Source organism: Remersonia thermophila, chromosome 4, assembly GCF_042764415.1.
Source record: "Remersonia thermophila strain ATCC 22073 chromosome 4, whole genome shotgun sequence".
Taxonomy (NCBI): Eukaryota; Fungi; Ascomycota; class Sordariomycetes; order Sordariales; family Chaetomiaceae; genus Remersonia; species Remersonia thermophila.
Window position 1 is genome coordinate 1,556,116 of NC_092220.1, and position 14,014 is coordinate 1,570,129.

The window sequence follows — 14,014 nt, forward strand, 5'->3', positions numbered from 1 at the left end:
TCAGGGGAGCGGCCGACTCCACCTGCTGCCCTGGATTCAAAAAGAGCCCAGTTCCCGCCCTGGGTGCTGCCAATTTTCTCCCTCAAACTTCCCTCTCGCATTTTCATTTTTGCTCGCTGTCCGTGGGCCGTTGGTCTTGTTTCTCGCTCGATCTTCGTGGATCTACAATTTCTCTCGGTTGGCATTTCACTCTCCGAGGGTTAATCCAGGTTGATAGAGTTTCTGGCGTCTTTTGCTCGACCTCCAAGCAGCCTAGCCAGGCCTCTCGTCTCTCCACTCTGGTCCGCCACACTCGCTTTTCCTGTTCACCGTTGTTGTGGTTTCTAGCACCGCAGTGTCTGCTGCCATCCGGTCCCCTCCCCCCCTGCGGGACATAGAGCTCGAGATCAAACGGTTGTTTTTGCGGCCCCCCCTCCCCCCCTCCTCCACCCCTTGGGCCTCAGAGAGAGGAGTTTTGCCCTTCTTGCTCCTTCGTTCCCTCGTTCGTCTCTTTGATATAGCTGATTGCCAGCCTCGTTTTTCTTCCATCTTAGCAATGGTTCATTTTGATTTCTTCCATGTTTGATATTTCGTGTCCACGGGCTTGTGAGCTATGTCGTCGGCCAGCGTGCTCAACGGCAGCTGTTTTCTCTTCTATATCATGAACGATGCCCCGAGGCAACGCCGCGATGGTGCGTTCAGTATTGTTGTAGCCGGTTATAGGGCGTCACACCCATCTTCCAACATTCACGGGAAACACCCCAAAGTAGAGACGCGGTGTCGTCGTCGACAATGACTGCTCGCTCGGGCGAAGTCGTCCTGCGGGTGCCCGCCTCCTCACGTGACTTGTCCCTGGCAAGCCCCGCCAGGGTGATGATGGCTGGGGTCCAAGCGCATCCTGGGCAACTCGGGAGATTTTGCCCGTTTGATATCTCCGAGTATCTCGGAGGCTTACAACGCGCCCGCGCCGGCTCTTCCGCGTACAACTCCCCACGACCTTCGGCTTGCAGCATTCCCTTGAGATCCGAAGCTCTTTTCTTATCCTTCCGCTTGATGTCTCGAGAGCAAGGGCGTCTCCTGGACAAACGGAGGAGGATCCGGGGCATTGGGCTCGGCGAACGGGGATTGCGTCCTTCTGTTTGTCGGGCTTGGTGTTGAGTTTGGGAGAGCTCGCGGCTCGTTTCCTATTCTCCTAGGTGTTTGGCGACACGCTGCCGCCATCCCCGACGACAATCGCCAGCCCCGGCCGCCTTTTGGCTCCTCCGTCCGGCCTCAGACACCTCCAATCCGACCCGGCAACTTCCGTCGTCCCGCAACCTTCTCCAATTCGCAACCTTCGTCCTCCGGCTCGATCACCAGTAGCATACCGGGCCCGTCGTCATACCGTACAGAGTTTCCACTCCATAGAGCCATTCGGCGAAAGGCTGCGCCAATTACCTTTTTCCCGTTCGAGTCCCCACGGTGCCTCTGAGCGCGGCTTGGATCAACGTCGCCGTTCCATCATCAACCTGGGCGGTCCAGCGGTCTCAGGCTCCTTTTGTTTGCTCGAAGGAGCAGATGACTGAGCTGTACACACCAACGATACATCTTGGCATCTGCTCTACAACACATCGGACCCCGACATTTGGCATCCCGGTCGCGAAGAGCCGACAACGGTTTCATCCAACGCTTGCGCTCCAGAACCTTTACTTGCACCCCCCGGCACCCTTCGTCGTCAACCGTGGCGGGGTTTCCGGCCTTTCGTCATGACGCAAACCACGGTGGCAGACACTGCTCCCGGAAGGACGTCCAAGGAGGACGAGCCAACCTGCTATAACTGCGGAACCAAGGGTCATTTGTTCATTGCGTGCCCCGAACCTACCCGGCCAGTTCCCGCGTTAGTACCACCTCGTGACTCTACGAATGAGTTGATCTTTTCCCTTTGTCTTCGTGTCTTCTCCGAAATGATCTAACAGACACAGCGGTCTCCAAAAATGGAAGGAGAACAAGGAGCAAGGTCATGGGAACGCTTCCAAGGCCGTTGTGACGCGTTACTACCCACCTCCGCCCCCTGGGGCCGCTCCCGGGGTCACGTATGGACAACCGCCGCCGCCTTTCCCTCCTGGAGTTCCTCCACCGCCGTCGACACAAGGCTACCCGCCCCCGGGCTACCCGCAAGCCGCTTATCCTGGAAGCTACCAACCTCCCCCTCCACCTCCTCAGTATGGGCAGTATCCAGCTCCGCCGCCGCCCCTAGGTCCTTATGGCAACACTCAGGCCCCGCCGCCTCCCTACGGACAGCCGCAGTATCCACCGCCGTATCCGTCCCCTCCGGCCTACTATCCACCGGGAGGCGGCCATCCCGCTGGCCCTTCTCCTGTTCCTGTCACCGCTCCAGGCGCATATCCTCCGCAGCAATACGGTCCACCCCCACCTCCGCCTCCTGGCGTCGGGCCTTACGCGGCCCCCTACCCTGCACCGACTCCGCCGCCGCCGCTGGCAGCCCAGTATCCCCCAGCACAGCCGCCGCCATACGGGCCGCCGCCACCTCCAAGCGGTGCTTATCCTCCTCCTCCGCCGGGCTGGCATCCATCGCAAGGCGCGCCGTTCCCGTCCGACGCATCACCGGCAGGCCCACGCGGAAGGGACCGAAAGAATCACCATGGCTCGAAACGCCACCAAAACCGCGATAAGCCCCGCAACAACCAAGACAAACGTGGGAGGGGCGAGTCGCAAAATCAGCGGCAGGACCATCGCCATGGGAAGGATGAACGCCTCGAACCCGAGGAACGTCGGAGAGAGGTCCAGGATACTCCGCAACAACGCAGCGACGAAAAAGAGACCGAGAAGAATGATGGCGACGAGGAGGATGCTGGCAAGTGGGATCCGGAGCTGCTGGAGGAGCTCAAAATTGCTTTTCCAGAGATCAAAACGAAAGCGGCCGATCCCGTGGGCATTCCCCTCCCCCTCGAGTACACCGAGGACCCGACCATCCCGCCAGCCTATAATGCCACTTGCGTCAAGTCCCCGTACTTCAACGCCGACAACAAGGAAGAGTTCGGGCGATCTATTCGCCAGGATCCGTCGTCATGGGTCCTACTGTTCAGCGATCCTGTATTCAAACAATACCGAGGCATGATAAAACGCCAGTTCCCCGAAAGCGACTTTGAGTATCCCACCTACGAGCCCCCTGGGCCGCCGCCGTCGCCGAGCTCGGTCCAGCTGCCATCGAGGTTTTACGTTGACCCGGTGGCTTTGAAGGAAGCCCGTGAGGCGTTCAACCAGGCCATCCAAAAGGCCCATGGCAGCAACGAACCGACCCCCAATGGCTATCAGGCATCGTCGCAGGACCATCAACGTCCGGATCGCGACGAGGAAGGCCGGCCGCCGAAACGCCCAGTTATGGACGGCGCCGAGACCGAGCGCGACATGAAGCGGGCCCGGCGGGATCACCCACAAGATGGCAGGCCGCGCGATGATGCTCGCCGAACCGAGACTCCGAACCATCCCCATCACTCTCAGCGCCGACAGAGCCCGACCCCGCCGAGGTACGGTCCCGACGCCGATTTCCGGGGAGCCCAGCCGGGCGAGAGCCACCGCCGCGGATCATCGCCGGACCGCCGGTACAGCAACCCGCAGCACAGCAACAGCCGCTATTCCGACTACGGCGACGCCAAGCACTATTACACACCTTCCCAACCAGAGAGGAGAACGACGTTCGCAGACAAGCGCCAGGACAGCGGTTACCATAGCGCCCAGTCGGTAGATAGGGACAGAGCCACGCCGCGGTACCGCGACGACGACCGAGAACGAGATTACCGCCATCCTGGCTCCGCCGCCGACCGGGACCGAGGCGACGCATACCGCAGGCGCCGCTCGCCGTCGCGCACCCGCAGCCCTAGCATGCGTCCCAGCTCATCCCATCGTCGGAACTCGAGCGTGGGCCGTCGGGATACCCCGCCGAGACCGAGCAGCCGCGGAGGCGCGGATCGCGACCGTGATCGTGGTCATGGCGGCCGTGCCGGCCGTGACAGCACCCGTAGCGACTCCCCGCAGGGAAGGAGGAGCGAAAGGAGCCGTAGCGAATCGCCGCTCACGGCTCTCGAGGCGGAGCTGCTTGGCATGGCGTCGGAGCCGGAGGAGAAGGAGGCCAAGAAGCCGGCAGCGAAGAAGCCCGTGAAGAAAAGGGCGGTGGTTCATGAGGCGTTTGGGTGAGTGCGACAGCAACTGGTTCTTGCATTTTTGGCCTGATGATGGGATGGGCATCGGCTAACCTAGGATTTTCCTTCCAGCCGCCGCTGGTGATCGCCGGATCCATTCAGGGCTTCTTTTCGCATGGACCTATGTCCAGATTCGTTCATTATTGGTATTATTTTCTATTTTTACTTCTCAGCATTTGTTCACGTCCTCGACGGCGTGCTTTCAACCCTTTTTATTGGGAGGAGGAGCAAGAAAGGAGGGACTCTACGGCTTCCATCCCGGCTTGCTGGTGTCAGTTTCTTCATTTTTTTTTTTCTTTTCATTTGCTTGAAGCCAACTTTCCATGCCTCGGTGCAACAGGACGAAGGAAAGTCGGATTTGTTGATTTCGTGTGCTTCGGACTTGATTTCCTTTCACCGTCGTCGTGTGCATCATCATGTATCGGGACACGGGGCATTTTCAACGGGGGGGAGGGGGTGGCGGGATCTCTATCTACCGGGCTAGATGGGCAGGGCGTTTTTTGGAACCTCACCGCTTCCTTTCTTACTACTTTACTGAGCATTACTCGTCAACCTCTCTGATGGGGAAAAAAAAATACATAATCCCCAGGATCCGGGACGGATATTCAGCGGAAATGGTGCATACCGGGACCGGGCCCTTGTTCTTGTTATTCGTTGTCCTTGGGGGGTTTTTCTCGGCCTCGCAACTACAGCCCCGAGGCCCATTGCCTCTCTTGGCTTAACAGCAGGGGCAGACGAGAGGGGTGCTGAGTGCGTCCCTCACGTCAAGCCCGTCTCACCTTGCGATGGGATAGGTAGGGGTTACAAGGGGTTGGCTATCGGATCCCTCCCAGCTCCTGGTTCAGCCCGTGGACTTTGGATGGTGTTTTCAACACAAGCAACGAAGACGCATGGCCAAAGATGTGGGAAAGCCAAGAAGGTCGTTCAGGGTACGTACAAGGTACGATTCATCGAGGCATGGTGGTACCTGGATCATGAGGCCCGTATGAGCCTGGCATCCTCCTCGGAATCTTCCTCGCTCTCTTCCTCTTCAGACTCCTCGTCCTCCTCAGAATCTTGTTCCTCATCATCGTCGTCGTCGTCGTCGTCGCCGTCGTCGTCATCGTCCTCGTCCTCCTCCTCCTCCTCCTCTTCCGACTCTTCCTCTTCGTCGTCATCATCATCATCGTCGTCTTCCTCGTCCTCTTGGTCTACCACCCTGGCCGCCTGCTTTACCCCCACGCTCGGTTTTTCCTCCTCGCTTTCCTCTGCCAACCAGTCGTCCAGCGTCTTCTCGCCCAATCCGTTCACCTTCGAAGACCGCGCTACGCCGGGCTCCCCAAAAGGCGAAGCCGGCGATGCCCTTCTCGCCGCGACAGCCACCGACGAGGAAGAAGCAAGCTCATCGCCGGTTCCATTCCCGCCGCCAACTGCCACCTTCCTCCCCGCCCCTTCCGTCTCCCTAAGCCTCGAATCGGGCTCCCTCCCAGGTTCCACCCACTCCGGCAGATCCTCGTACCCCCTCAGCCCGTGCACGCCAAGCCCCCCGCCGACGCCGGCAAGGACCAGCGCGGCGGACCCGAGGGTGTACCCCTTGCGTGCCTCCGACGGCGAGGGCGTTTGCGGAGCGGGCTTCGGGGCGAGCAGCATCAGCGTGGCGAGCTGAGGCACGGCAAGCAAAGCCTTGTAGACGCGGGCGCGGTCGCGCAGGTCGTAGGAGGTGTCGTAGCGGACGAGGAGGAGCAGGTAGCGCCAGAGCTTGGCAGCCGGGTGGTCGTCGTCTTCGAGGAGCTTCGGGCCCGGCGGGGGCGGCGGCGGTTGCTCCGAGGGCGGGAGGTCCGGGTCGAGGGGGTCGGGCTGGGGCGGAGGCTGGGATTGGGAGGCTTCGATCTGGCGGTTGAGATGGTGCAGGTAGACCTTCGCGCCCAGCAGGACGATCTGGCGCTTTGCGATTTCGGATTCCGAGGCAAAGTCCTTGAGGAGGATGCGCAGGACGTCGGCGGCGATGTTGTCCTCGCCGTTGAGCCCCGAGAACTCGCCGACGAGCCAGATGATGGTGGCGCGGGCCTGGGGATCGGTCGCGGAGTCGATATTTTTGGCGAGGCGGATCACCGTCGCCACGTGCGCAGCGGGATCCTGCTGGATGAGGTGCCGGATGACCGTCAGGCTCTCGGCGGCCAGGGTGCCGTCCAGGCTGGTGATTTGGCCGAGCAAGAGACGCAGGCATCGCGGGGCGGCCGAGGTGTCGGTCTGGGCGCAGCGGCCGATGGCTCGCACGGCCTCCCGGACGAGCGCCTTGTCGGCGCTTCGGCTGAAGTGCTCGAGCTCGGTGAGGATGAGGCTCTTGACGCGCGGCGGGGCGTGGGGGAAGATGAGCGTCAGAAGCTCCAGCTTGAGCTCCCACACGGGCTGGCTGTCGCTGGCGCGGACGAGGAAGCGCGTCGCGTACTTGACAAAGTCGGCCGGGCAGGTGAGGCAGATGGAAACGATGTTGAAGAGGGCCATTTGCTGGATGTCCTGGGCTCCGCGGAGCAGGGCGACGAGGGGGCCGATGGCCGTCTTGACGTACTCGGGCGTGCCGACGGCCGAGTAGCACCGAGCGACGGCGACAACGACTCCCGCGTTGCGGGATTGCAGCAGCGGCTTGATGCTGTCGAGGAGCAGCTCGAGGTCGGGGTCCAGGACGAGCGCCTTGTCGCCTTCCGAGGGACCCGCGTCCGAGGCGTCGCCGTACAAGTCTTGGGGCCCGGATGCCGGCGCCGCCCTGTCCTTGTGCTTGGCCGTCTTGAGCCTCCTCGGGAAGCAGCGGCGGGCGTAGACGGTCATGAGACGCAGGGTCGAGAGCTGGCTCCACTCGTCCATGTCCACCACCATGCGGACCAGGTTCCGGTAGTGCTTGTGGATGAGGTCGATCCTGTCGGGGCAGACGGCCAGGAAGGCGGTGACGGCGGCGCCGGCCACGTAGTACTGCTTGTCGCCGAGCAGGGTGGACAGGTACTCGAGCAGCTGGGGCAGCTGGGAGGGGTCGAGGCGGTAGCATTTGGGGATGGCCAGGGCGGCGGCGCGGCGGACGTAGGGGCTCATGTCGCCGACGCCCTTGCGGATGGCGAGGGACACGATCTGGCTGATGACGGGGACGCGGATGCCCGACATGGTGCGGAGAGCCAGGGCGCGGACCTGGGGGTTGGTGTCGGAGAGGGACTTTTGGATGGTGTTGATGGAGAGGAGGGCGAGATCGGGTTCTTGCTCGGCATGGTGGAGGAGGTAGATGTAGACGAGCTTCTTGATCTCGAGGTTCGGCGAGGCGACGTTTTTGACGACCGACGAGAAGAGCGGGAGCGTTCTTTGGCCGCGGTACATCATCTGGGCCGGGGGGCGTCAGCGGATGGCTGTCTCTGGTGGTGCGGCGGCCGTGGCCGAGACGAGGAGGCTGGGGGGGAAAGCCTACCGTGGTGACGCGGCGCAGGCCGTCGAGAACGTCACGCTCGTTGCGGCTGTCCAGCAGCTTCTTGACCTGGGCGCGATCCAGGGGCCTCGACGAGCTCTTGACGCCGCGGGCGGCCGAGGCGGCATCGAGGGTGAGTTCCCGGGCTGGAGGGAGAAGGACGCTGGGTCAGCGTCATTTCCGAGGGACAGATTGGGCATCTGTTGGGGGGGGAATTTCCACGTACCCGACTCCAGGAGAGTCGATATCCTAGCAATCGACTCCATGATGGGAGTGTTGGTGGTGCCCGTCGGCCCTGAGGGTCAGAGCCGTGGACCGTGGTTGTGGGGTTGTGGTGTGGTGAGGAGGAGCTAGGTAGGCGGTGGTGGTGGGGGGGCTTTTGGCAGATGGTGATGCTAGGCAATGGAGGCTGATCGCTGGGCGATGACGGAAGCGCGCACTGTCCGGCGGCGCTGTGGACCTGGAATTACCCCACACGCCGCCTGTCGAGGTACGCCAGGTGGGCAGGTGGGGCACCTAGGTACCTACATAGTAGACAACCTATGCCACAGCGGGACTTGAACCTGTAACCTCCATGAGCCCCACACTAACTACCGTACTTAGATACCTGAGTTGCTGTGTACCTGTGTACCTAGGTAGGTACCTACCTACGGTACAGCACCTTACTGTGTACTACATGTAGGTAACTGTGTACAGCACGTAATCGATATGGCTGATGGGCTCATTCAGCTGAGATGGGCTCATTCAGCTGATGGTCCCCCCCGCTCCCAGCTCCCCCCCTCCCGTCTCCGGACCCCGGACCTGGCTCACCTCAGCCAGCCGGGCCTGAACACGGAGGAGGAACCTGAAAGTACAGCCAGCACATCTAGTACCTAGGTAGGTAGGGAGTTGGTGAAACCTTTCCCTGACGATATGGCGCAGGACCTTGCCTAGGTACCAGAGGACGGCACCCGGGTCACCTGGGGCCACACTTCCGGGTTGCGTTACTCGCGCAACCACCTTGTCAGTTGTCAATACGATAACTACCTGGTTACCCCCAAGGGCTGCAGTCCCAGCCCATGACATCCGTTGGCTGGTGGCTACCTATCCAGCAATCATTAGGTAGTTGGTTATTTCATTGGCCCCCTACATTAGCCCCCTGCGTCCAGCCGAGTTCAGCTCGAGGTGCCCTGTGCGTCGGGCTACAGCCTTCTGGGGCACCCATCCGTGATGAATATCGGCGTAGGGTATAAGTACCGTACCTGGTGTAGGCCGGCTGGGGACTTGGACCGCCGTCCTCGCCTCCAGGTTGTTCCCCTCGTCCCCCTTGTGCCACTGCCTCTCCGTCGCCCCCCCTCCTCAACGACCTAGGGCTCTCCCGACGTCGACGTTGCAAGTCCCGTCCCCCGTCTACAAAGTACCTATCTGCCATGGTCGACATCAAGATTAGCTACTACTACGGGGGCAACCCCAATCCCGATCCGGGGCCTCCCAACACTTCAGGGCATCCGCCCTCGGGAGCCCAGCATCCATCAGGGCAACAGCCGGCTCCGTATCCGCCGCCGTCGGGCTCGTACCCTCAGCAAGCTCCGGGACACGCACAGGAGCATTATCCTCCGCCTCCAGGCCAGCATCAACAGACTTCCCCGCTCCCTCCTTACCAACCATCGCTGGCTTTTCCACCCCCTCCAGTCCAATCTCAAGAGCCTCCTCCGCTTCCTCCTCGTCAACCATCGCCCGCCTTTCCGCCACCTCCAGGACAACATTACCAGCCTCCTCCGCTCCCGCCTCGTCCGCTGTCCTCCGCCTTTGCATCCCTTCCGTCCTCCAGCGAAGTCCTATCCGACTTCAAGTCTCGACTGGGTGGCACCGTGGCGGGGTTCCAGTCCAAGCTGGGCAGCTACATGGCCAAGATGCAGACGCCGCCGCCAACCGCCTACTATCCGGGAGGCCCTTCGCAACAAGCTACGAGCGGAGGCGGTGCTCTGCCATCGTACCAGCACCAGCCTCAGGATCTGCCAACAGCTTCGCAACAGCCCGTCCATCCCTTGCCCGCCGGGAATACACAGACAGCCCAGGGAGCAGAACCTCAAGCAGCAGGGCCCGTACACTTCTCCTCCACCTGGTCACCGGTTCCCTCAACCTCTCAGCATGCATGTCCGCCACCACCACCACCACCCCCCCAATTTCCCCAATATCAGCCTTTGCTTCCATTGGAATCCTCACACCAAGCTCAGGGTTCACCCACGACGCTCCCGGCCCGCTCAGAAACACACTCGCTTGACTCCGTCCCTCCGCCACCCGAGAAGAATGCTCAAGCAGCTCATGGCTCGGAACCCGAATTCTCCTCCTCCTCCTCCTTCTCCTCCCATCCTGCCGCGAGCACAGCCTCCCTGAACCAGGGCTCGGGGGACCAAGGCCGTCCAGGCCCGTTGTCCGCGTCCGAACCCGCCCCGGGAGAGAAGAATGAAACCCGCCCTCCCGTGCCGGAAAAAGTCCCCGAAGCCCAGGCCACCGCAGAAGAACCGCCTTCTCACGGTCCCGACTCGTCGCGCTCGGCCTTTTCGATGGGCTCGCTCGCTTCCGAGATCGAGAGGCTCCTGCCCTCCGCCCCGGCCGCCGATGCCGCCTCCGCCCTCCCGCGCATCAGCACCAATCCGTACCCTGCCACGGGAGAAATCGTCGTTACCGACTATTTCCTCCACCCCATGATGGTCGCTCCCTTCTCGTCGACGCCGCAGACTCGCATCTGCATGGGCCACTTCCCGCACGTGGGCCGCCGCACCGTCTACTTCCACCCGTCGGCGCCCGAGTTTTCCATCTGCGCCTTCTGCTACGGGGCGTACCTGGCCCCCTCCGCCTTCGCGGCCTCGTTCGAGGCCAAGACGGCGGAGAAGGCGCGCTGCGGCTTCCACGTGCCCCGCATCACGCGCTCCCTGTGGCCCGCGGCGTGCGCGACGGGCGACCTCGCCCCGCTGGTCGAGTACATGCGCCGGCGCTCCTCCGGGGCCATGAGCTTTTGCGGCGGGCCCGAGGCCAAGCCCGCGTCGGCGAGCATCCGGTGGTTCGCGGCCCGGGACCGGCTGGCGCTCCCCGCGAGCGAGTTTGCCCTGTGCGAGGCCTGCTTCGAGGATCTTGTCGGCGAAGGGCCCTGGAGGGCTCGGTTCGAGGCGGCGCCGGGCGCGCAACCCAAGGACGAGAGCTGGATGTGCGACGGGTGGCACCAGCCGTACGTGCGACATATCCTCCAGGGGGACTGGGCGAGGTTCGTGGAGCACGTCAAGCGGTGGCGGGCGCTGCCGCCGTGCGATGGCCAGTGGAAGGGGCCCGAGGCCCGGTGGTGGACGCTCCGCGCGTGCGATAGGATTTTCGTTTGCGAGCCGTGCTACCTCGGCAAGTTCGCGGCGTCGCGGTGGGAGGGGATCGTCGAGCCCGGCGTCGCGGCGGCCCTGGACAGCGGCGGCCGGTGGGCCTGCGACTGGCATAACAGCCACAATCGGAACCTGGGCATGGCGCTCCGCTACGCCGAGATTCTGAAGCTGGGCGCCGAGGACCTGAGCCGGAGGCTGGCGCTGATCGTGACCAAGCCCGCCTGCGGGAACCCCGAGGGTCTGGTCGACGGCCTGTACTACAACGTGCGGGACGCGCCCATCGCCAACTTTGGCATCTGCGAGGCTTGCTACGAGAGCTGCATCGTGCTCTCGGGGCTGGCCGGCTTCTTCACGGACCGGCCGAGCATGGTCCCGGGCAACACGTACTGTAACTTCCACCCCAAAGTTCACTGGGCGGCCTGCTCTGACCAGTGGCTGATAGAGGCCCTGCAGAGCGGGGTGTGGGCTGCGTACGAAGACAAGGCGCGGGCCCTCTCCACCACGCCGCCGTGCACCGGCATCCACGCGGCCAAGGGCGGCCAGTGGTGGGGGTGGCCCGACTGCACCATCTGCCCGTGGCACTACCACTCGGTGGCGGCCGGGTCGCGGTTCGCCTCCGAGATGCCGCTGCAGGGCCTCGTCGGGGTCCCCGACGAGGCGCGCATCTGCAGCCTCTTCTCGGACGGCCAGCAGCGCCGGTACCGCGAGGCGTGCGAGACCGGCGACCTCGACGGCTTCCTCGCCTTTTGCCGCGAGCGCTACGAAAAGTGGGCGGTCATGTGGCCGGCCATCCAGCGCCTGCAGGCCGTCATCTCCAACACGTACTGGAAGGCCGTCAACCTGCGGATCCAGAGCAACAGCAACAGGACGTCGGACGCCATCACCTTCGGAACTCCGTCCGCCACCTACATATCGTCCTCGGGAAACAGGTACAACTCGCACAGCGGCATCCTGGCCGAGCAGCAGGCCGCCGAGGCCGATGTGCTCTTCCGCCAGAGCACGGAGCCTCGCGTTCAGCAGGCCATGCTGATAGAAGAGTGGAACAAGTGGGAGTGAAGAAGGAAGGGTCATGGCTTGTCACGTTGCTCCCTCGCGCGAAGAGCACGGGAGCTGGCGGCACATGGCTCCCAGCCAAGCTCCGGCGCAGCCAAGTCTACTAGTATTACTGCGTAGATGTTTTCCTTGCTCCATCATTCTTATGTGCTACCTACAATAGCTTGATTTTGATCTTGGGCACCTAGTCGGGAGGAATACAGCAGTCGTCTCTCTCTTCTGTCTTTTCTCTTGGTCCAGTGAATAGCATGGCACATACTGTGTACAGACAGACGACGCCTTTGCAGGGTTTCTGTGCATGGTTGTATGGTTATTTCTTGGTGACGGTTGTTGTTAGTGGGGAAAGCTCTATTTATACATCCACGATGGACGGACCTGGCTTGACCAACCCATAATAGCAATCCTAGCAATGCTTGCAGTTTCCAGCCCCCTGGGCCTCTCCTATGCATGGCACCTAGGTACCTGGGTACCTAGGTTAGTACATACGCGATCTTCGAGGTCACGTCGTCCTGCTTGGTACAGCGGTATGTCGGACCTCTTATTCACACAGTGCCAGGGCCGGCCCAGCCCACTGTGATGGTGGTCAACCAAACCACTGGTTTCTCATCAAGATGCCTCTTTTTCTCCAACCGGAGACGCTTCCCTACCTACCCACCCTCCACCATCCATCAAGAGCACCTTGTGTAGGTTGCAAGGACGTATCGCCCGACGAGCATCCGGGCGATACCGCACGTCCTTGTGATGGCTTTTCGTCAAAGCCACGAAACAGTTTGATGCGCCGAGGGGCAGCCCCATCCGCCTCTTGCGATTCATGAGGTTGGATCCGGATTCCCTTCCATGAGGCCACACCGTCGAGGGAAGAAGCCGAGCCCCCATGGATTCCACCCCGAGACAGGCTCTGTTCCCGCCTCCCATCCTGCCGTCCGACCTCGTCCAATTCATCATCAACCGGTGCACCTATCCCACCGTTCTCCTCGTATGCTCCAGCCGCGCCGACTTCTTGTCCGCCCTTACACAGGACTTTGTGTCTCGCCAGCAACACCAACACGAGCAGCTGCGCCAGCATCGCCGTCGCAGCCGGCGACGGCACCAACAGTCGCCGCCGCCGGCTACAGAAGAGGCCACCAGCCCGCCCGCCCAGCCGCCCGTAGCCGGCTTGTCGCATCTACGTCATGTTGTGAGAGAGGAGGAGGTCGGCGACGGCGTCGATGCAGAAGCATACATGAACGATGGTAACGACGACGACAACGAAGATGAAGCAGAACCATCCATCTCGCTGCACAGCAGCAGCAGCAGCAGCAGGGACAGCAGCAGAGACAGCTCCCCCCACCGCCCCCCTCACCCTCACCCGCCGTCACACCCGCTCCTGACCCCGACCCTCGCGCAGCTCTCGGCCACCCGCCACATCCGCACCGTCTTCGTCCCGACGGTATCTCACCTACGCGCCTTTCTCTCCGTCTTTTCCGTCGTCGTGGACAACCACCAAGCCGCCGCCGCCGCCTCCTCCACCTTGCCTTCTCGCAAACCACCACCCCCGCCGACCCAGCGGCTCCACCCTCCTCCTCCTCCTCCTCCTCCTCATCCAGATGTCAAACACGGTAACAAGCCCGTAAGTCAAGAGGAAGCTCCCCTCTTGCTCGTGTACGGCTTCCTTCGCCTGCACCGGGACACAAGCGAGTGGAGCGCCCAAGGCGTCGGCGCCAGCGCGGCCGGGCTCGTCGAGGCGGCGGCGCGCACGGGGTTGAGAGCCGTGGTTGTCGAGGGGCAACAACAACACCAAACCCCGCAAGGGCAAAAGAGCGGCGGCGGCGATGGTGACGAACCTGCGGCAGTGGTGGGGATGGACAAGTTGCTGGCCGAGAAGGTGCCCATCTTGAGCGGCGGGGACGCGAAGCGGATCGGCGGCGAGCTGGGGCGGAAGACGGTAGAAGTGAGGATGGTGTTGGGCAGGTGGTTCCGGCTGGGCGACAGGGCGTGGTGGGATGGGGAAGAAGCGCTACGAGCCTAGG

At 62.4% G+C, this 14,014-nt stretch overlaps 4 protein-coding genes across 4 annotated transcripts; 3 read left to right on the forward strand and 1 right to left on the reverse strand.

Annotated features, from left to right (window-relative positions):
- Positions 1 to 1,724: 1,724 nt before the first annotated feature.
- Positions 1,725 to 4,263, forward strand: VTJ83DRAFT_4571 (uncharacterized protein; the record flags this gene model as incomplete). Its single annotated transcript, XM_071011075.1, has 3 exons — positions 1,725 to 1,855; positions 1,941 to 4,169; positions 4,251 to 4,263. 3 exons carry the CDS (start codon positions 1,725 to 1,727, stop codon positions 4,261 to 4,263), a joined length of 2,373 nt encoding a protein of 790 aa, XP_070866021.1.
- An 887-nt stretch (positions 4,264 to 5,150) lies between these two features.
- VTJ83DRAFT_4572 (uncharacterized protein) lies at positions 5,151 to 7,868 on the reverse strand (the record flags this gene model as incomplete). The annotated part of the gene is made up of 3 exons (XM_071011076.1): positions 5,151 to 7,520; positions 7,606 to 7,748; positions 7,829 to 7,868. The coding sequence occupies 3 exons, from the start codon at positions 7,866 to 7,868 to the stop codon at positions 5,151 to 5,153; spliced, it is 2,553 nt and encodes an 850-aa protein (XP_070866022.1).
- Positions 7,869 to 9,011: 1,143 nt separating this feature from the next.
- On the forward strand, positions 9,012 to 12,008 carry VTJ83DRAFT_4573 (uncharacterized protein; the record flags this gene model as incomplete). Its single annotated transcript, XM_071011077.1, has 1 exon — positions 9,012 to 12,008. One exon carries the CDS (start codon positions 9,012 to 9,014, stop codon positions 12,006 to 12,008), a length of 2,997 nt encoding a protein of 998 aa, XP_070866023.1.
- An 871-nt stretch (positions 12,009 to 12,879) lies between these two features.
- Positions 12,880 to 14,013, forward strand: VTJ83DRAFT_4574 (uncharacterized protein; the record flags this gene model as incomplete). Its single annotated transcript, XM_071011078.1, has 1 exon — positions 12,880 to 14,013. The coding sequence occupies one exon, from the start codon at positions 12,880 to 12,882 to the stop codon at positions 14,011 to 14,013; it is 1,134 nt and encodes a 377-aa protein (XP_070866024.1).
- Between the last annotated feature and the right edge of the window lies 1 nt (position 14,014).